This window comes from Manihot esculenta, chromosome 10 (genome assembly GCF_001659605.2).
Source record: "Manihot esculenta cultivar AM560-2 chromosome 10, M.esculenta_v8, whole genome shotgun sequence".
Classification (NCBI taxonomy): Eukaryota; Viridiplantae; Streptophyta; class Magnoliopsida; order Malpighiales; family Euphorbiaceae; genus Manihot; species Manihot esculenta.
The window spans coordinates 31998799-32021321 of NC_035170.2; the positions used below are offsets into that span (position 1 = coordinate 31998799).

Here is a 22523-nt window from a genome sequence, read left to right on the forward strand (position 1 = left end):
GTAAAACTCCTTCACCACTGGTCTCCTCTCTGCCGTGATGTGGGATAGACTGCCTAGTGACTTCCGGCTTAGGGCGTCTGCCACGACATTCACCTTACCCGGATGATACTGAATCTTGCAATCATAGTCACTCAGCAGCTCTACCCATCTCCTCTGTCTCAAGTTCAAATCTCTTTGACTCAGGATGTACTGCAGGCTTTTATGATCTGTGAAGATCTCACATTTTACCCCATAGAGGTAGTGTCTCCACATCTTGAGTGCAAAGATTACTGCTGCCATCTCAAGATCATGTGTGGGGTAATTCAACTCATGCTTCTTTAGCTGCCTAGAAGCATAAGCAATCACCCTCTCATTCTGCATTAGTACATAACCCAGTCCCACACGGGACGCATCACAAAAGACTGTAAAGTCTGTATCACTAGATGGCAGAGCTAACACTGGTGCTGAAGTCAACCTCTTCTTAAGCTCTTCAAAACTCTCTTCGCACTGGTCGGTCCACACAAACTTCTGATTCTTCCTGGTTAACCTGGTCAGAGGAGCTACAATTTTCGAGAAGTCCTGAACGAACCTCCTGTAGTAACCTGCCAAACCCAAGAAACTTCTAATCTCTGTCACTGAAGTGGGTCTAGGCCAGTTAGCCACAACTTCTACCTTCTTGGGGTCTACCTCTATACCATTTTCTGACACCACATGCCCCAAGAATGAAATGCTCCTCAGCTAGAACTCACACTTGGAGAACTTGGCATACAAGCCATGTTCCCTCAAGGTCTGTAGAACCAACCTCAGATGATGGGCATGCTCCTCTGCATTCCTGGAATACACCAAGATATCATCTATGAAGACAATAACAAAGTGATCCAGGTATTGACTAAACACTCTGTTCATGAGATCCATGAATGCTGCAGGGGCGTTGGTTAACCCGAACGGCATCACAAGGAACTCAAAATGCCCATATCTGATCCTGAAAGCTGTCTTTGGCACATCCTCATCTCTGATCCTCAGCTGATGGTACCCCGATCTCAGATCTATTTTGGAGAAACAACCCGCTCCTGCTAGCTGGTCGAATAGATCATCGATCCTTGGCAATGGGTACTTGTTCTTGGTAGTGACTTTGTTCAACTGCCTGTAGTCGATACAAAGTCTAAGGGATCCATCCTTCTTTCTCACAAACAAAACTGGAGCACCCCAGGGTGAGGTACTCGGTCGGATGAAGCCCTTGTCTACCAGTTTCTGTAACTGCTCCTTCAACTCTTTCAATTCTGCTGGCGCCATCCTGTAGGGAGGGATAGAGATCGGTCGGGTTCCAGGCATTAGTTCTATCTCGAACTCTATCTCCCTAGCAGGTGATAAACCTGGCAGCTCGTCTGGGAACACATCTGAGAACTCTCTAACCACTGGCACCGAGGCGGGCTCTCTAACCTGATTGCTAAGCTCTCTCACATGAGCCAAATACCCCTGACATCCCCTCCTGAGCATCCTACGAGCCTGAAGAGTTGATATCAGACCTCTAGGTGTACCCCTCCTGTCTCCTCTGAAGACAACCTCAGACCCATCCTGACCTCTGAACCTGACTACCTTGTCTCTGCAGTCCAAGGTAGCACCATGGGTAGATAACCAGTCCATCCCTAGAATGACGTCAAAATCTGTCAAATCTAGAACCACTAGGTCGGCGGACAAGCATCTTCCCTCAACAAACACAAGACTACACTGGCAGACTGACTCTGCCACTGATGGATCACACTTGGGTCCACTGACCCAGAGAGGACACTCTAACCCAGAAGTCATCAGACCCAACCTCCCCACGGCTCTCGGAGCAATAAAAGAATGAGATGCACCAGGGTCCATCAAGGCATACACATCTGAACAACCAATGACTAAGTTACCTGCTGTAATACCCGGCTAGAATCCGGCACCGGAATTCCTGTCGTCCGGTGGAATCCGGGGTGTCGGACTTCTAGAAGAGGGTAGGATTTATGTTTTACTATGTGTTATGATGTGTGTTACTATGGTCAAGTCAAATGGACTTAAGTTTTGAGCTGAGGCTGAGGAGCCAAGTTCGGCCGCCGAAGGTAAGTTCGGCCGCCGAAAGTGCTCAATGTTCGGCTTCCGACTTCAGGTTCGGCCCCCGAATGTTGCATGGTTTTGCATGCGCTTCGGCAGCCGAAGCTGAGTTGCTGAGCCAGCAGTGTGGTATCCCTTAGTCAGCATTGTGGACAGGTGTTATCACCAGATCATGTCCAGAAGGTGGTCACGTCTTCCATGCTTTATGTGCTCAGTTTGAGCAGATCATGCAGGAGTTGCTAGTGTTCACGAGCTTGTGAGAGTGGTGAAGCAAAAGTTAAGCTTTTGAGAGTTAGCAAAGTTGAAGAAGAGTTGATCTGTTTTTCTTGGATTCAGAACGTTCATCTTCCTGTTTATAGTGGTAAGGGAAGATCTGAACCTGTTTTTATGTGTTTGCTGAAGGTTTTATGGAAGATCAGGGAGAGAGATGCATGTTTAAGTGAGAAGTAGTGATTTTGATGCTTTATACATGTATACATGTTTCTGTGTTATGTTTGATTTGTTGTTTGGGGTTATTAGCTAGTTTTGGACCCCTGTGATCATATACTTGCGTATATGTGTGTGGAATAGTTGACGTATGCATGATTGGAGATGTTGTAGGGATGGAGAAGTTTGTTTGCCGTCGGGGCTGAGTTCTGGATGAACTCAGGTTCGGCAGCCGAAGGTTCATTCGGCCGCCGAACCTCTTGCATGGTGGCTTAGGCTGCCACAGCTTGCCCCCGCGAGTTTTGCATGTTCGGCTCTGTTTGGGGACTTCGGCCGCCGAAGGTGCCGCCGAAGGTGCTTGAGTTTCGTCTCTGGAGACGACTTTCGGCCGCCGAACCTGCCGCCGAAAGTGTCCTGTCCAGCTTTTCTTTTGCATGTTTTGCTTGAGTTTTAACGTAAGGTTAAGGAGATTCTTGGGGAGGTTATAGAGTTATGCTTCTGATAGTTTGGTCCCTCCTATTGAGTCTTGATGTGCTTATACAGACCAGAGGACTCAGAGAGAGCAGCAGTGAGTACTGCTCCAGAGTGTACAGAACCTGCAGAGTCAGTCCAGAGCCAGAGGTGAGTGGAACTAAACTGAGTACTTGATTTAATTCAGACAATAACTGCTTTTAGCATATGTCATGCATCATATTTATACCATAGGGTGATTGCATTAGAAGGCACAAAGATGTTGCATTGCATAGCTTCATTGTTGGTGTGGGTAAATGCTGAATGATCCAGTAGTTCCAGACAGGAAGACCAGGACCCCATTCTACGGCCTGGCAGGTAAAGGAAGACCAGGACCCCATTCTACGGCCTGGCGGGTATAGGCAATTGGTCTATACTGGCAAAGGGTAAGTACAGGTGTTATATACACATATACATATATGGTACAGGAAGTCCAGGACCCCAGTCTACGGCCTGGCACGGTTTACTGGGATTATGTGGTGACAGGTTTACTCTTGATGTGGCTGGTTTGTGGTATGACGCATTCCATGAGAGCATGTTTTACTGAGATATTTTACTGTTCTACTCACTGGGCTATAGAGCTCATCCCACTCCCTTAACCCCAGTTTTGCAGGTTCAGTGTACAGTGTACAGGGACAGTTCAGCAGAGTACAGAAAGAGTAAAAGAGCTTGTAATAGTATAGAGTGGACATGTAAATTGTAATGAGATGTTGTAGTTGTGTATAACGTTAGAGTTGTGCTTGACTTAGTGGTTTGTATTGTAAAGCTTTTGTTACATACATGATCTGTATATGTATATATGTTTTATAACCAGGCTTAACATGTATGAATTAACCCATCTAGAGCAAGCTCTAGTCAGGGGTACAGAGTACAGAGGACAGAGATAGTGTATGCACAGGTTAAGCCTTGGTTCAGCAAAGAGTTTTATTTTCACAGAAAATGTATCATGTATGAGTTTTACAGGTACACAGAGAGTATTGCAGGCTTGCTACGGGTTCTGGCGGCCTTAAGCCGACCTGAATCCTAGCGCCGGTGACGGTCCATTTTGGGGTCGTTACAGATTGGTATCAGAGCCCTAGGTTCACATGGTCGGACCTATAGAGAGAGTGTTGGGCTCATAGAAAATACAGTTGGTCAAGCACAATAGGGAATCATGTCCACCGGGATAGGATGTGGAGTCCTGTCTATTATTTCATATGCATGTGTAATATGATTGAGTTATATGTTGATGTGCTGATATGCTCTAGTATGTGTTGTTTTTCAGAGTTAAGATGCGAGGAACTCGTCGATCAGCTCGATTGACTGGAGTCCCATCAGATAGTGAGGGATTAGCTGCTCGTCCTCCTGCATTGCCGAGGGCAAGGTCTCAGAGATCTAGCAGGGAAGGCATGTCAATAGACCCTAGAAGGTCTGTAGATGAGAGCAGAAGAGGGATAGTTAGAGGAGGTAGATCAGAGGAAGAGAGGGAGGCCATGGAGACTGATCCGTCTATGGATGAAGGTATGGGAGAATCTCTGGGAGGTGTTCAGGTCTCAGGTTTTGATTATCCAGCTGTTTCCCAGGTTCCAGAGTATCCCATGGAGGGTATGTCGGAGTACTCTCGATTTGACCCCTATCCTCCATCTATGCCATATATGCCATATCCTTACTATTACCCATCATATCCACCATATCCTATGTATCCACCCTCCCCTATCCATCCAAGTGCAGCACACCCAGAAATAAATGAACCAGTACCACTACCAGAACCAGTAGCCCCTGTTGTCGACAGACATCAACCTAGTTCATCTGGGAGTAAGGTGCAAATGACGGAATACCTTAAATTGGACGCTCCTAAGTTTCATACAGGAGATGATCCATTTGAGTATCTGCGATGTGTAAAAATGATTACTGATGAGTTGGGTGCGGATGGTAGTAGAGCCATTGAGATGGCAGGGTTTACATTAAAGTGTAAGAAGGCTCGGGAATGGTTTAGGAACTATATAGAGCCTAGACTGAACAGTATGTCGTGGGGAGAATTTGCTAATGAGTTTGCAGGATGGGCTTTTCCTGATAGCTCCAGGGAGATGAAGCTAATAGAGTTTGAGCAGTTAAGACAAACAGATGAGATGACGGTTGATGAGTTTACAGATAAGTTTCTAGATTTGCTTCAGTACGTGGGTCAGGCCTATGATACTGATCAGAAGAAAGCTAGAAGATATACCATACGACTTCATCCCAGGTATTCTTCTTTGATCCTTCCAGCAGAAAAGGAGAGTTTCCACTCTATTGTGGATGCAGCTAGGAAGATGGAAGCTAGTGCCAAGATGCAAAAACAGTCTCAGGCACAGGCTTCGAGTGCTAAGGCCCCCAGTTCAGGCACCTCAGGTAGCAAACGATGGGATAAGGCAAAAGGAACAAAGAGTAGGTTCTGGAGTAAAGTCAAGTCTGGTCTGGGAATGGGTAGTGGCTCAAGCTCTGGCACAACTATTCCAGCATGTAGGAGATGTGGAAGACCACACAGAGGAGCTTGTCAGTTGGGATCTTCAGCCTGTTTTAGATGTGGACAGGTGGGGCATTTTGCTCGAGAGTGTCCTCAGGTGACTTTTGCAGCACCTTCCCAGCAGATGAGTTCAGGCAGTGTAGCACAGCCAGTCGGGCAGCCAGTGGCTCCAGCCATGCCTCAGAGTAGTGGTAGAGGTAGAGGGAGAGGGGCAGCCTCTACTTCAGCAGTAGGTTCCCGAGGTGGAAATCCTGTAGCCCCAGCACGGATTTTCACTATGACTCAGGAGGAGGCTAATACATCAAACACAGTGGTGTCAGGTAATCTCATCATTGGGTGTTCAGATGTGTATGCTTTGATGGACCCCAGTGCTTCTCATTCCTTTATTGCTTCGAGAGCCATAGAGAGATTGGGTTTGATCAGTTCTGAGTTAGAGTATCCTCTCTGGGTCAGTGGACCCAAATGTGACCCATCAGTGGCAGTGTCAGTCTGTCGTTTCAGTCCAGTATTTATCGAGGGTAGATACCTTCCAGCTGACCTTGTGGTTCTCGATTTGACGGATTTTGATGTCATTCTAGGGATGGATTGGTTATCTACATATAGTGCTACTTTGGACTGTAGAGACAAGATAGTGAGTCTCAGAGACCAGGATGGGTCAGAGTGTGTCTTCAGAGGAGACAGGAGAGGTACACCCAGAGGTATGATTTCAGCCCTTCAGGCTCGTCGTTTGCTTAGGAGGGGTTGTCAGGGGTTTCTAGCTCATGTGAGAGAGCTAGACAGTCAGGTGAGGGAACCAGCCGCAGTACCAGTTGTCCGAGAGTTTCTCGATGTGTTCCCAGATGACTTACCAGGACTCCCACCTGATAGGGAGATAGGGTTTGAAATTGAATTGTTGCCTGATACCAGACCTATCTCTATTCCTCCCTACAGGATGGCGCCAGCTGAGTTAAAAGAGTTGAAAGAACAGTTGCAGGACTTGGTAGATAAGGGTTTCATCCGCCCTAGTACCTCACCTTGGGGTGCTCCAGTGCTCTTTGTCAGAAAGAAGGATGGATCCCTTAGACTTTGTATCGACTACAGACAGTTGAACAGGGTCACTATCAAGAATAGGTATCCTCTACCTAGGATTGATGATCTATTCGACCAGCTAGCTGGAGCAGGTTGTTTCTCGAAAATAGATCTGAGATCCGGATATCATCAATTGCGAGTCAGAGAGGCAGATGTGCCTAAGACAGCGTTCAGAACTAGATATGGGCATTATGAGTTCTTAGTGATGCCGTTCGGGTTGACTAACGCCCCTGCAGCATTCATGGATCTCATGAACAGAGTTTTCAGTGAGTTCCTGGATCACTTTGTCATTGTTTTCATCGATGATATTTTAATGTATTCCAGAGATGCAGAGGAGCATGCCCAGCATCTGAGAATAATTTTACAGACACTGAGAGAGCATGGTTTGTATGCCAAGTTCTCGAAGTGTGAGTTTTGGTTGAGGAGCATTTCCTTCTTGGGACACGTGGTATCAGCAGAGGGTATTGAGGTAGACCCCAAGAAGATAGAGGCTGTAGCTAACTGGCCCAGACCCACGACAGTGACTGAGATTAAAAGTTTTTTGGGACTGGCAGGTTACTACAGGAGGTTCGTTCAAAACTTCTCAAAAGTAGCAGCTCCGATGACCAAATTGACTCAGAAGAACCAGAAGTTTATCTGGTCAGACCAGTGTGACGAGAGCTTTGAAGAGCTCAAAAGGAGATTGACGACAGCACCAGTGCTAGCTCTGCCTGTGAGTAATGAGGATTTCACAGTGTTCTGTGATGCATCTCGAGTGGGATTGGGCTGTGTTTTGATGCAGAGTGATAGGGTGATAGCTTATGCTTCGAGACAGTTGAAGAAGCACGAGTTGAATTACCCTACCCATGACCTCGAGATGGCAGCAGTTATCTTTGCACTTAAGATGTGGCGGCATTACCTCTATGGGGTTAAATGCGAGATCTTCACTGATCACAAGAGTTTACAGTACATCTTGAGTCAGAGAGAGCTGAATTTGAGGCAGAGGAGATGGGTCGAATTGCTTAGTGATTATAATTGTAAGATCCAGTATCATCCGGGTAAGGCGAATGTTGTGGCAGACGCCCTAAGCCGAAAATCACTAGGCAGTTTATCTCATCTAGCAGCAGAGCGGAGACCAGTAGTAATGGAGCTTTACAAGCTCTTAGAAGAGGGATTACAGTTAGAGTTGTCTGGTACAGGTGCATTGATCGCACAGATGAGAGTGACACCTGTGTTTCTGGAGCAGATAGCTCAGAGACAGCATGAGGACCCTGAGTTGATGAAAATTGCCAGGACTGTTCAGTCAGGCAACAGTGCAGAGTTTCGTTTTGATAACAAAGGGATCCTTCGTTATGGGAGTCGACTTTGTGTACCAGATAGGGGCAGTGTGAAGGAAGACATTATGAGGGAAGCTCATAATGCGAGGTATAGTATTCACCCAGGAGCCACCAAGATGTACCAAGATCTTAAAAGGATCTATTGGTGGCCAGCCATGAAGAAAGAGGTGGCGCAATTTGTGACAGCCTGTGAAGTTTGCCAGAGGGTGAAACTAGAACATCAGAAACCAGCAGGAATGCTTAACCCATTGCCGATTCCAGAGTGGAAATGGGAGAACATAGCCATGGATTTTGTAGTGGGTTTACCAGCAGTGTCCAACAGAATAGACTCTATATGGGTGATTGTGGACAGACTCACAAAATCTGCTCATTTTCTTCCAGTTCGGAGTAACTATTCTGTGGATAAGTTGGCACAGGTCTATCTGGATGAGATCGTGAGATTACATGGAGTTCCAGTGTCTATAGTTTCAGACAGAGGACCTCAGTTTACCTCCCGCTTTTGGCGGAGTCTGCAGAGTGCGATGGGCACGAGATTAGAGTTTAGCACTGCTTTCCACCCACAGACTGATGGACAGTCAGAGAGGACCATCCAGACCATCGAGGATATGCTCAGAATGTGTGTGTTAGACTTTGGCGATTCTTGGAGGCAGCATCTACCTTTGGTAGAGTTTGCCTACAATAACAGTCATCATGCGAGCATTGGGATGGCTCCGTATGAGGCGTTATATGGGAGGAAATGCAGATCACCTGTGTGCTGGGAAGAGGTAGGAGAGAAAGCGCTTGCAGGACCAGAATTGGTCGAGGTTACCAGTAGAACAGTGCCCGTGATCAGAGAGAGGATTAGAACAGCACAAAGTAGGCAGAAAAGTTATGCAGACGTTCGCAGAAAACAGTTAGAATTCCAAGAGGGTAGTATGGTATTGCTAAAAGTGTCTCCAATGAAAGGAGTGGTTCGATTTGGGAAGAAGGGTAAGTTAACTCCACGGTACATTGGACCCTTTGAGATTTTGCAGAGGATCGGAAATGTGTCGTATAAGCTAGATTTGCCTGCTTCTATGGAGAGGATTCACCCGGTATTTCATATTTCTATGCTACAACAGTTTGTGTCAGATCCGAATCAGGTTCTGAGTGAGCCTGAGATGGAGATTCATACAGATCTCACCTATATAGAGCAGCCAGTGCGGATTTTAGACACACAGATCAGACAGCTAAGGAACAAGGAGATTCCGATGGTGAAAGTTCTATGGAACCACCATAACCTAGAAGAGTGCACTTGGGAGACGCGGGAGTCTATGCTCCAGCAGTATCCATATTTGTTTTGAGGTTAGTTTCCTCCGTTTCAGGTGTTATTTGTTTTCGATTCATTCGAGGACGAATGGTTTTAAGGGGGGGAGAATGTAATACCCGGCTAGAATCCGGCACCGGAATTCCTGTCGTCCGGTGGAATCTGGGGTGTCGGACTTCTAGAAGAGGGTAGGATTTATGTTTTACTATGTGTTATGATGTGTGTTACTATGGTCAAGTCAAATGGACTTAAGTTTTGAGCTGAGGCTGAGGAGCCAAGTTCGGCCGCCGAAGGTAAGTTCGGCCGCCGAAAGTGCTCAATGTTCGGCTTCCGACTTCAGGTTCGGCCCCCGAATGTTGCATGGTTTTGCATGCGCTTCGGCAGCCGAAGCTGAGTTGCTGAGCCAGCAGTGTGGTATCCCTTAGTCAGCATTGTGGACAGGTGTTATCACCAGATCATGTCCAGAAGGTGGTCACGTCTTCCATGCTTTATGTGCTCAGTTTGAGCAGATCATGCAGGAGTTGCTAGTGTTCACGAGCTTGTGAGAGTGGTGAAGCAAAAGTTAAGCTTTTGAGAGTTAGCAAAGTTGAAGAAGAGTTGATCTGTTTTTCTTGGATTCAGAACGTTCATCTTCCTGTTTATAGTGGTAAGGGAAGATCTGAACCTGTTTTTATGTGTTTGCTGAAGGTTTTATGGAAGATCAGGGAGAGAGATGCATGTTTAAGTGAGAAGTAGTGATTTTGATGCTTTATACATGTATACATGTTTCTGTGTTATGTTTGATTTGTTGTTTGGGGTTATTAGCTAGTTTTGGACCCCTGTGATCATATACTTGCGTATATGTGTGTGGAATAGTTGACGTATGCATGATTGGAGATGTTGTAGGGATGGAGAAGTTTGTTTGCCGTCGGGGCTGAGTTCTGGATGAACTCAGGTTCGGCAGCCGAAGGTTCATTCGGCCGCCGAACCTCTTGCATGGTGGCTTAGGCTGCCACAGCTTGCCCCCGCGAGTTTTGCATGTTCGGCTCTGTTTGGGGACTTCGGCCGCCGAAGGTGCCGCCGAAGGTGCTTGAGTTTCGTCTCTGGAGACGACTTTCGGCCGCCGAACCTGCCGCCGAAAGTGTCCTGTCCAGCTTTTCTTTTGCATGTTTTGCTTGAGTTTTAACGTAAGGTTAAGGAGATTCTTGGGGAGGTTATAGAGTTATGCTTCTGATAGTTTGGTCCCTCCTATTGAGTCTTGATGTGCTTATACAGACCAGAGGACTCAGAGAGAGCAGCAGTGAGTACTGCTCCAGAGTGTACAGAACCTGCAGAGTCAGTCCAGAGCCAGAGGTGAGTGGAACTAAACTGAGTACTTGATTTAATTCAGACAATAACTGCTTTTAGCATATGTCATGCATCATATTTATACCATAGGGTGATTGCATTAGAAGGCACAAAGATGTTGCATTGCATAGCTTCATTGTTGGTGTGGGTAAATGCTGAATGATCCAGTAGTTCCAGACAGGAAGACCAGGACCCCATTCTACGGCCTGGCAGGTAAAGGAAGACCAGGACCCCATTCTACGGCCTGGCGGGTATAGGCAATTGGTCTATACTGGCAAAGGGTAAGTACAGGTGTTATATACACATATACATATATGGTACAGGAAGTCCAGGACCCCAGTCTACGGCCTGGCACGGTTTACTGGGATTATGTGGTGACAGGTTTACTCTTGATGTGGCTGGTTTGTGGTATGACGCATTCCATGAGAGCATGTTTTACTGAGATATTTTACTGTTCTACTCACTGGGCTATAGAGCTCATCCCACTCCCTTAACCCCAGTTTTGCAGGTTCAGTGTACAGTGTACAGGGACAGTTCAGCAGAGTACAGAAAGAGTAAAAGAGCTTGTAATAGTATAGAGTGGACATGTAAATTGTAATGAGATGTTGTAGTTGTGTATAACGTTAGAGTTGTGCTTGACTTAGTGGTTTGTATTGTAAAGCTTTTGTTACATACATGATCTGTATATGTATATATGTTTTATAACCAGGCTTAACAGGTATGAATTAACCCATCTAGAGCAAGCTCTAGTCAGGGGTACAGAGTACAGAGGACAGAGATAGTGTATGCACAGGTTAAGCCTTGGTTCAGCAAAGAGTTTTATTTTCACAGAAAATGTATCATGTATGAGTTTTACAGGTACACAGAGAGTATTGCAGGCTTGCTACGGGTTCTGGCGGCCTTAAGCCGACCTGAATCCTAGCGCCGGTGACGGTCCATTTTGGGGTCGTTACAGATTGGTATCAGAGCCCTAGGTTCACATGGTCGGACCTATAGAGAGAGTGTTGGGCTCATAGAAAATACAGTTGGTCAAGCACAATAGGGAATCATGTCCACCGGGATAGGATGTGGAGTCCTGTCTATTATTTCATATGCATGTGTAATATGATTGAGTTATATGTTGATGTGCTGATATGCTCTAGTATGTGTTGTTTTTCAGAGTTAAGATGCGAGGAACTCGTCGATCAGCTCGATTGACTGGAGTCCCATCAGATAGTGAGGGATTAGCTGCTCGTCCTCCTGCATTGCCGAGGGCTGCTCTTGGACACTCTCAAGCCATATGCCCCTCCTGACCACATCTGAAACAGGCGTTCGTCCCAAACCGACATACTCCCTTGTGTGGCCTACCACACTTCGCACAAACTGCATTATCTGCACTAGAGCTTGAGCCACTCCCAAATCCCAGACTGGACTTGACTTTGCTCCAGAACTTGTTCTTCTTACCCTTGGGTTTACCCCATCTCTTACTGCCTGAAGCTGCTGCACTCAAGGTAGAGGGATCTAACCTTTCCCCACCCGGAGTTTTAGAACCAGAAGGCTGTGCCACTGTCTGCTTAACTGTCCCCTGAATGATGGCACTGGCCTCCATTTTCCTGGCCATATCTACTATGGCATGGAAGCTCTCCCTGTCCACGGACTGAATCAAGGAGGAATACCTGGAATGAAGTTTCATGACATACCTCCTTGACTTCTTCGAATCTGTATCCAGACTCTGCCCAGCAAAAGGTAACAGCTCCAAGAACCTGTCGGTGTACTCCTCTACACTCATATCCTCTGCCTGCCTTAACTGTTCAAACTCTATCATCTTCAACTCTCTTGAACTATCGGGAAAAGCCCATCCTGCAAACTCGTTTGCAAACTCTTCCCAAGACATGCTGTCCACTCTCGGGTTCACATAATTCTTGAACCACTCTCGTGCCTTCTTGCACTTAAGTGTGAACCCAGCCATCTGTATGGCTCTACTGTCATCAGCCCCAATCTCCTCTGTAATCACTTTAACCCTTTCAAGATACACAAATGGGTCATCCCCTTTTTCATACTGAGGAGCACCCAGTTTCATGTAATCGGTCATCTTGACCTTGCTCCCACTGGCTGAGCTAGGTCTAGAAGGTTGAGTAACTGGGGCTGCTAGTTCTGCAGGTGGTGGAGGTGGTGCAACATTTTTTGAGGTAGGGTTTGCTGGATTTGGATAGTAAGGTGGGGGTGGATACATTGGGTATTGTGAATATGGTGGGTAGTATGGTGGGTATGGCGGGTATGGCATCTGTGTGGGATAAGGGGTGAAGCTAGGGTAATCCGATGTACCTCCCATCGAATATCCGGGATGCTGTGAGAAGTGTGGGTAGTGGGGTGGCTGAACAAATTCCGAGGCCTGAGTGCCTCCTTGGGATTCTCCCATTCCTTCTTTTAACATGCTAACTCCCAAACTGCCATCCCTCCTCTGCTCTACATCCATATCATCCCCCATGTCCTCTGACGCTCCTCCCTGAACTGTTCCTCTGACTGATCTGCTTCTACCCAGATCCAAAGACCTTCTAGGGTCTCTTACTACTCTTTCTCTGCTAGACCTACTAGACATTGCCCTAGGCAATGCTAGAGGACGGACGCTCATGCCCTCATCCTCAGGTGGTACTCCAGTCAATCTTGCAGATCGATGAGTTCCTCTCATCCTGTTTTCTGAAAAACAGCACGTAACAAACAAACATTAGCATAATATGGTTCATGTGGGCACATATGAACCCGCATCACATAAATCACATATCATAGCATATCATTAATGCACATGCATATCATCATGGCATTTCACCTCATCATACAAGACAGGACTCCACATCCTATCCTAGTGGACATGATCCTTCCTATTGTGCTTGACCTTCTATACCATCTATGAGCCTGACACTGTAGGTCCGACCATATGAACCTAGGGCTCTGATACCATTCTGTAACGACCCGAAAATCGGACCGCTACCGGCGCTAGGATCCAGATCGGCTTAAGGCCGCCGGGACTCGTAGCAAGCCTAACATGCATCCTGTGAACCTGTTTGATCCCATACATGATCAACAACATACATAAAAATTAAAACTTTTCTTTCCATTCATACACCAACTCAACCTGTGCATGCACTATACATAACATAATCATAACATTGATCCCTCTGTGGGATCTCATCAGTGCCCCCAAGTGGGTGACATAACATATTGTTGAGTTGGTTTACATAAACATCATAAAAGTCTCTAAGATCATGTAATAAAAGGGATAACAACAATCTATGGTCAAGCACACCTCTAACATCCATAAGCATCATCTCATTACATATCTAAACTGTACTTTTACATTACATCAAAATCATTTATCATGTCCACACTACTAATACATAACCCAAACTTCATTACTCTATCCGGACTCCTGCTCTATCCTGTACCTGCAAGCCTGGGGTTAAAGGGAGAGGGGTGAGCTAAAAGCCCAGTGAGCAGAACTATAAAACATATTAACACTATGCTCTATGAAATGCATCATAACACAGACAATTCACATAAGGGCTGGGTTAACTTGTCACCAATTAGTCCAAGCTAACTCTGTGCCAGGCCGTAGCATGGGGTCCTGGTCTTCCTGTCATAACATACATTACTTACCATTGCCCCAGGGCCTCCTCTGGACTCCTGGTCTTCGAGTCCTATAACCGTGCCAGGCCGTAGAATGGGGTCCTGGTCTTTCCTTACTCTGTGCCAGGCCGTAGAATGGGGTCCTGGTCTTCCTGTCATGGACTAATTGGGTCATCCAACATTCACCCACATCAACAACGATCAATGCAATGCGGCATATTCGTGAAAACTAATGCAATCATCCTATTGCATAATCATGATGCATGAAACATGATAAAACATTTAATTTCTTAATTTAAAAGATTAAGTTTGGTTCCACTCACCTCTGGCTGACTCTGACAACACCGAAGCAGCTGAACTCACTGCTGGGATCCTCGGTTCCTCGGGTCCGAACCTACACAGGTGGACTCCAATGAGGGACCAAACACACCTGAACATAACTATAAACTACTCCCCAAAAACCCCCTAAAACATCATAGAAAAACATGCAAAAGAGGCCTGGACAGGGCACTTTCGGCGGCAGGTTCGGCGGCCGAAAGTCCCTCCAGAGCCGAAATTCAGGCAGGTTCGGCGGCACCTTCGGCGGCCGAAGCTCCCAGACAGAGACGAAACTCATACATGTTCGGCGACACTTTCGGCGGCCGAAACTGCCAGACAGAGACGAAAGTCTCCTTTCGAGGGCAAGCTTCGGCAGCCGAAAGGCTGCCTCCCCAGCCATGTTCGGCGGCCGAAAGTCCTTCGGCTGCCGAACCTGGTTTCTGCCAAAGGGCAGAAACTTGGCTCCCTTTGCACATTTCGCCTCCAAACCTTTCAAACATGCAATCAAACCTATTCTACAACACACAAACACAAGCATACATGTTCCTAGGGGCCTCAAACCATCATAAACCCCATCTACAACACATCAAGCATCCACATTGTTCATGAACATACATTTATACCCATAAACATAACCATAACCTAAACATGCATTCTAACCCATAGATCTACTTAAAACTTACTTAAAACATACAATGAGCTTAAGATCGGCTCTTACCTCTTGGAGATCGAGAGAGAGACGACCTAAACTCAAAGTTGGGAGAGATTGGGTTCTTGAACCTCCAAGCTCCAAAACTTTGCTCAAAAGCTCAAATCTTCAAAACAAAGTTAAAACAAGTGAAAATCTTGAAAGATCTAGAGGAAAAACATCAAAGATGGGTGAGGGACGGCGAAGAGCTCACCTTGGCCGAAAATGGGGAAAAAGCTCGCTCGTTTTCGGCTAAGGGATCCTTTTATAGTGGCTGACCAGGCCACGTTCGGGGGCCGAATGTGCCTCCGCATGCATGCCATGTTCGGCGGCCGAACTTGTGGTTCGGCGGCCGAACCTGGACTTCCCTCACTTATGCTTTCGGGGGCCTAAAGCACACCCGCAACGCATGCATGTTCGGCGGCCGAACTTGAGGTTCGGCGGCCGAACCTGAGTTTTCCTCCAATGCTATTTTCATGCAAAAACTTATTTTCTTTCATGCTTAAAACATAAAACACATTAAAACATTTTATAAAAACAGGGTTTTACCCTACTAGAGACTTCCAACATCCGAAATTCCACCGAACGTGAGGAATTCCGATACCGGAGTCTAGCCGGGTATTACATACGGGCTAGACAGAGAAGTCAAGAAGAGTAAAGTCTTGTAATTGTAATAGTTAGAAAGTGGACATGATAAATTGTAAGATGATGTAAAAGTTATGAATAGTTATGTCATGTATATGTTGATTATGAGATTGAGGTTTAGAAGTTGTGCTTGACCCTATGGATATTGTAATCCCTTTTGATACATGATCTTAATGTTTATTGATGACTATGTTTAACCAACTCAACACATGTTATGCCACCCATTGGGGGCATTGATGAGATCCCACAGAGGGGTTAAGTTTATGATTATGGCTATGTTCAGTGCATGCACAGGTTGAGTTTGGTGTATGAGAAAATGAATGAAAGAAAAGTTTTAATTTTTATGTATGTTGTTGATCATGTATGGGATTAAGCAGGTTCACAGGATGTATGTTTGGCTTGCTACGGGTCCCGGCGGCCTTAAGTCGACCCGGATCTTAGCGCCGATAGCGGTCCGATTTTCGGGTCGTTACACAGCATATCACGAACTCATTGACATTCTGAAGCTGGATAGTCGTCTTAAAGATCGCCAAGTGACTTCTGAGATTTGTTGTTCCGTCATATTTGTCCAAACTAGGCAACTTGAACTTGGTTGGGAATGTTTCTGCTAGGATTTCTTCCGACAGAGGCGAGATATCATCCAAGACAAAATCCTCCTCTTGCTCCTTCTGGTACCTTTGAACAGCTTGTACCAGCTTCCAGTCGACATATTTTGGAGCATTTTCTGATTCATCTTCTTCAAACTCAACCTTCCCTTTAGACCGCCTCTTGATTGCCTCTGTCCGAGTCTTAGGGGTGTCAATGGAGGCTTCCTCCCTTCCCCTAGGAGCCGTGACTGACGCCTCCTCTCGAACCTTGTACTGCTCGAGAGTAGCTTGCAACTTTTGAATGTATTGGATCAATTGCTCGTTGTTTAGATTATTGAGATTTGCTTCATTGACAATTGAGGGAGTGTTTTGTCCACTGCCAGGGGTGGAAAAAATGATAAAACACTCATTAGTAGTAACCTTAGTAGTAGCTCATAAACTATCGGCCATTTCAAAAGAAGAAAAGAGATTTCTTTATAAGAGAAAAGGAGTAAGAGACCAAATTTAATCCAAATGAAAAGAAATGATTCAATAGATTTTTCAGCAATGAAACCAAATGATACATCCAAAAAGAGAGCTGTGTTGTGATTGGCTAAACCTGCAAGAAAGAGAATGCGAGGTAATTGGCGCTTACGGCAGCCACTCTGATGCTCAAGTCAGTAAACTGGAGAATAGGGGGAGTGTAGAACTTGAGAATGGTTGTATAAAAGAATTGTATACCTTTATCTCTGTGATCGTTTGACTTTTATACTGGAAGAAGATGAAGTTAATATGATATTTTCTGAAAATCCAGTGATGATGTGGTCAACTATTTGATAAGAAATTACGTCAACTAACTAGTGATGATTCCGTAATTACAGGCATAATGAATATATGCTGAATTATGCCTGCTAATAGTAATTTTATGTGAAAACTCGATATTTTCAGAGAAGAGCAAGTCTTAATGAAGAATCAGGTGTAACTGTATTTAGTCCTCTTTTCCTTAGACGGGATCGTCCATCTACTTATTAAATTTTTAACACGACTTTATTTTATAGTGATAATTTATGGTTTATTTTGAGCGATCGCTGTGTAAACATTAAGTAAATCTCTTTATTATATAATAAAAAGTGAGGAATTCATCCTGATTTTTTAAATTTAATTTTATCATCTATATTTAGTTCTAATCATATTAGACAATCGTCTAAATTTTCCGTCTAAGGGTTCTTCTTCTAGTCCCAACTAGAAATTAAAAAAAAAAAAAAGTAAAACAAGATGACTAGACTGATATCTTCCTACACGTATGTTACTCTAAGGAATGAGATGGAAATATGGATACAAAATTAAATAAACAAACAATATAGAATTAATAATAATAATAATAATAATAATAATAATAATAATAATAATAATAATAATAATGGTGACGTAAGGCAGACGGACATAGACTTATGGAAAGCGGGCCATGCTTGCGCTTGCGAATGGCTATATTGGTTCAACATAACGGTTAAGGTAAGGTTAAAATCCAAAACGCGGATAGCTCCATCGCCTTTTCCTGCAAGAAGTTGCGAGTGTTGGAATGAAACAAAATGGCAATGCATAAAACAACTCTCATCGGCAGCCACAAATAAATGTAATGTACTTTTGTCCAAAAATTTGTTTAAATTATGTACAAAATCATATTTGTTTTATACCCTATATTGTACGACGGCACATTCTCCTCAGTCCTCACCTCTATGATTAAATATCTACAATCAAGTTCATATATTTTTGGGTAATCGTAACATCCTACCTTCATTCTGAAAAAATATCCTATAAGAAATAGGACACAAATTGACCGCAATAGCAGAAGGAAGGATTAATTTTTCCTTGCAACCTACGTTAGGCATTTTTGTTGTGAGAGATGGACACTTTCAAGCGTCCACTCAGCATAGACGGATCAATCACGACATTCCTACGCTTATCATATTGGTATGAATGTACAAGTCAAGTCAAGTCAAGTCAAGTCAAGTCAAGTCAATTGCCTAAGTTCCAAACTAAAAGAAAACGAACCAAAAACGACAAACAAGACTTCTAGGCTCTGTCATATAATTTATATAGATTACAAGATCCAAGGTTCACTCGCCTTGCAATTGCAATAAAAAGGAGTCCCTTCCTTAATGCATTTCATCCGGTTCAAGGAAAAAAAAAAAGGAGTCGCCTCTTTTTTCCAAATACTAGTGTTGGGAAACAATGAGGTTACTTGTCATCCTCGTAAGCTACATGTTGACATGGGGTCTCTTTTCCTCCTTTGTACCAACTTCTGCATCTGCAGGGATCAACCTGTGGCCAAAGCCTACTTCTTTGTCATGGCCTCATCCACAGGCCACTTTTCTCTCCCCAACTTTCTCCATCTCATCCCCCAACCACCCTCACCTCTACCCCGCGGTCAACCGCTATCTCCTTCAAATTTTAACAGAGCACCATCAACCTCTCATAGATCCCGCCGTCAATCTCTCTAACTCATCCCCTCCCTTGCAGATTCTCGCCATCGCCGTAGCCGATCTTTCCGCCCCACTTCATCATGGTGTCAATGAAACTTATAGCCTTTTCATCCCCAGTGCAGGGCACACCGCTAATCTGACGGCTCAGACTGTGTGGGGAGCAATGAGGGGTCTGGAGACATTCTTCCAATTGGTGTGGGGTGATCCCTCTCGCGTGCCAGTGGGGCTCTACCTATGGGACTCGCCGCTCTTCGCCCACAGAGGGGTTATGTTGGATACCTCCAGGAATTACTATGCCGTGGAGGACTTATTGAGAACTATTGGGGCCATGAGTGCTAATAAATTGAATGTGTTCCACTGGCACATTACAGATTCCCATTCGTTTCCTTTGGTGCTACCATCTGTGCCTGAACTTGCAGCCAAGGGTTCTTATGGGCCAAATATGCAGTACTCCCCGGTGGATGTTGCAACCATTGTTCAGTTTGGTTTGGAACATGGGGTTAGGGTTATACCAGAAATCGATACTCCTGGTCAGTATAGAGTTTTTATTAATATAATTAACAAAGCATTTCTATCTCTGCACAAATTCTAGTATAAAGCCTACTTCTTGAATTCCCATAATAAATTACTCCATCTTTTCAAATAGATGCTTAAGCCAACGTGTAACCATATTTAAACTGGATATGTTCTCACACATAACATGTGAAGCATTTTGTGATTCTTGGTGTCCATATGATATGTAATCTACCAACTGGTACATTCTCATTCTTGGTTTCTAGCTAGATCTTCTTCTCAGTAATTGCCTTCATAAATTTGGCTATATCGGTGAGTCAATCTCATGGGTGGGTTCTCCTATCCAATTTCTTTAAAGTGACATAGTATGAGTGTCAAATTTGTTACAATTCCAGGACATACAGGATCGTGGGCTGAAGCATACCCAGATATTGTGACATGCGCAGGCATGTTTTGGTGGCCAGCTGGAAGTGAATGGGCTGACCGACTTGCATCTGAACCAGGAACTGGCCATCTAAACCCACTGAACCCCAAGACCTATGAAGTCCTAAAAAATGTCATTGCTGATACCGTCACCTTATTTCCTGAACCATTTTACCATGCTGGAGCTGATGAAATCATCCCAGGTTGTTGGAAAGCTGACCCAACTATTAAGTCTTTCCTATCTGATAATGGAACCCTCAGTCAGCTACTAGAGAACTTTGTCAAATCAACCTTGCCTTATATTGTATCACTCAATCGCACTGTGGTGTACTGGGAGGATATTTTGTTGGATGACAATGTCAAGGTGGATGCGTCAGTGCTTCTGCCTGAGCATACAATCCTTCAAACATGGAACAATGGTCCAAACAATACAAAACTGATTGTTTCTGCTGGTTACAGGGCTATTGTGTCATCCTCAGAATTCTATTATTTAGATTGTGGGCATGGCGACTTTCTGGGAAATGACAGTCAATATAATCAGCCACCAACAGGTGGTGATACTGGGAATGGCGGATCATGGTGTGGACCATTCAAAACATGGCAAACCATATATAATTATGACATAACATATGGATTGAGCCAAGAAGAGGCCAAATTGGTACTTGGAGGAGAAGTGGCATTATGGTCAGAGCAAGCGGATCCAACAGTTTTGGATGCACGGATTTGGCCTAGAGCTTCAGCAATGGCAGAGACTTTGTGGTCAGGAAATAGGGATGAGACAGGCAGGAAGAGGTATGCTGAGGCAATGGATCGTTTAAATGAGTGGAGGTACAGAATGGTTAGCAGAGGAATTGGCGCTGAACCTCTTCAGCCACTTTGGTGCACTAGGAACCCAGGCATGTGTAATACAGTTCATCCATTTGTTTAGTTGCTCCATTGTTTTGCCTGTAAAATTCACTGGGGAAATTAAGAATGGTTCCTTGTTTCTTAATTTCATAAGTTTGAATTTGAAAATTTAGGACCTTTACTCCAATGACCTTGTTACCCTGTAACATATGCTCAAAATAGAAAGGATAGAAAAATCTTAACTTAATGTCAGGACTTTGTTAACCTTCTTACAGTTGCATGTTAAAATTTTCATATATTGATGTAACATCTTAATTTTTTTAAAAAAATAATATGTATAGTCATTATTAGAATAAAAATAAGTTTATGAAAATTTAAAGATAAAATTTAAATTTAATTTTTATTTAAATATAAAAGTTTAGAAGTTTGGGTGTAAATAAAAGTTTGAATAGTTAAAAGACAAATAAAAGTTAAAAAAAGTTTAAAAGACCAAAAAGTAAATTCCTTTAAAATGGCAACAACAATTTACGTGACTTCATCTACTCCACAAGAAAAAAAATTTTGTGTGTTTTCTTTTTCTTTTATATAGTGTGTCGGTGGGTGAATCTTCATTTTTAGGCTGCTATTTGCTCTGTGTTTGAGTTCTTTGGCTTCTTGGCTGGGATTGCTTCTTCCTCTCTAGTTGCCTGTTATTCTCTATGTTGCTTTGCATTTTGTGATTTGCTCTTGTTTAGCCGCACGGCAGAGGCAATGATGAGGCTGAGAAATTTTTTAACTCTAGAATTTTATGTTTCTGGGCCATGGGGTCTTCTTTTTTAGTGAACTTAATTGGGTTTCAAGGTCTAGTTGTAATTTTAGGGTTAACCCCTTTTAATGAATATATCTATCTTTGATAAAAAAGCTAATAAGTGTAAATTATGCTTTTTGCAGAATTTGCTGAGTTCCTTGTATTGCGAAGCTTCTTGCTTTGTTCCTTATTTCCAATTTCCAACCAAGAATCAAGACGTTGTTTATCTAAAAAAGCCTATCATAATCCCTGCGAACCCAACAACTCTACCAAGTAATAGAAAGTTCCACATGTTCCAAAGTCTTTTTCTACCATGCAACCAGCTGCCAACACAATTACCCAATCCCTGAAGAAATCTCATGCTCTGTCGTTAGAACGATCTAAAACCTGGCCTTTACTAATTAAGAGCACTTACCATTTATTACCGTGAACTCCCGAAAGTAGCAGTTCTAATCATGTTTGCTATACTTCCTCTTTTACTTGTGCTAATTTCAGAGGCTGTTATTTCATAAACTAATATGAGACCTTATGTGAAATACCTAACAAATGGAAGCTTGCTGTGCAGGAGCCCCAGCATTTTCGGAGTTTTTATAGAAAAAAAAAATATTTAAAAAAAAAATATTTAAAAAAAAAATTATTTGAAAGGAAGGATTTAGAAGAAATTATTTGTGAAATAGGGTTCAATTTGCCATGTCAGCAATGGGACATAAAGGTTGAGTCGCTTGTGCGCCCCATTGTTTTTTTTTTTAAAATTGATAATCTACTATCCATCTTGACGTGCGACAAGCTTTATAATTTAGGACTGTACTTTTTCATTTTTTTTAATTATTATTATTATATTATAATAATATATTTATATTATAGTGTATTATATTAATTTGATAGTATTATTTATAACACAATTTTTATAATAGTAAATACTTTTCGTAATTTATTTTATTTTTTTAACATATTAATTTTGTAGTACTATATATAATTAAACAGTACTATTTGCAAATTTATTGATAAATTATTATCATACTTTTTTATACAATTCTATTTATATTATATATATAATTATTAAAAATATATAGAAATACTACAAAAAAATATAGTTTCCTTCGTCATCGACTTCTCTGAGCAATAAAAAATGAGACATTCCAACGTGAGATAAAAATCTACTTTTAAAAAGAAATAG

At 43.5% G+C, this 22523-nt stretch overlaps 1 protein-coding gene across 1 annotated transcript; it reads left to right on the plus strand.

The window, feature by feature from the left end:
• Window positions 1-18431: 18431 nt before the first annotated feature.
• Window positions 18432-20825, plus strand: LOC110624535 (beta-hexosaminidase 2). Its single transcript, XM_021769730.2, has 2 exons — window positions 18432-19307; window positions 19686-20825. Exons 1-2 carry the CDS (start codon window positions 18527-18529, stop codon window positions 20639-20641), a joined length of 1737 nt encoding a protein of 578 aa, XP_021625422.1. The 5' UTR covers window positions 18432-18526; the 3' UTR covers window positions 20642-20825.
• Window positions 20826-22523: the final 1698 nt, after the last annotated feature.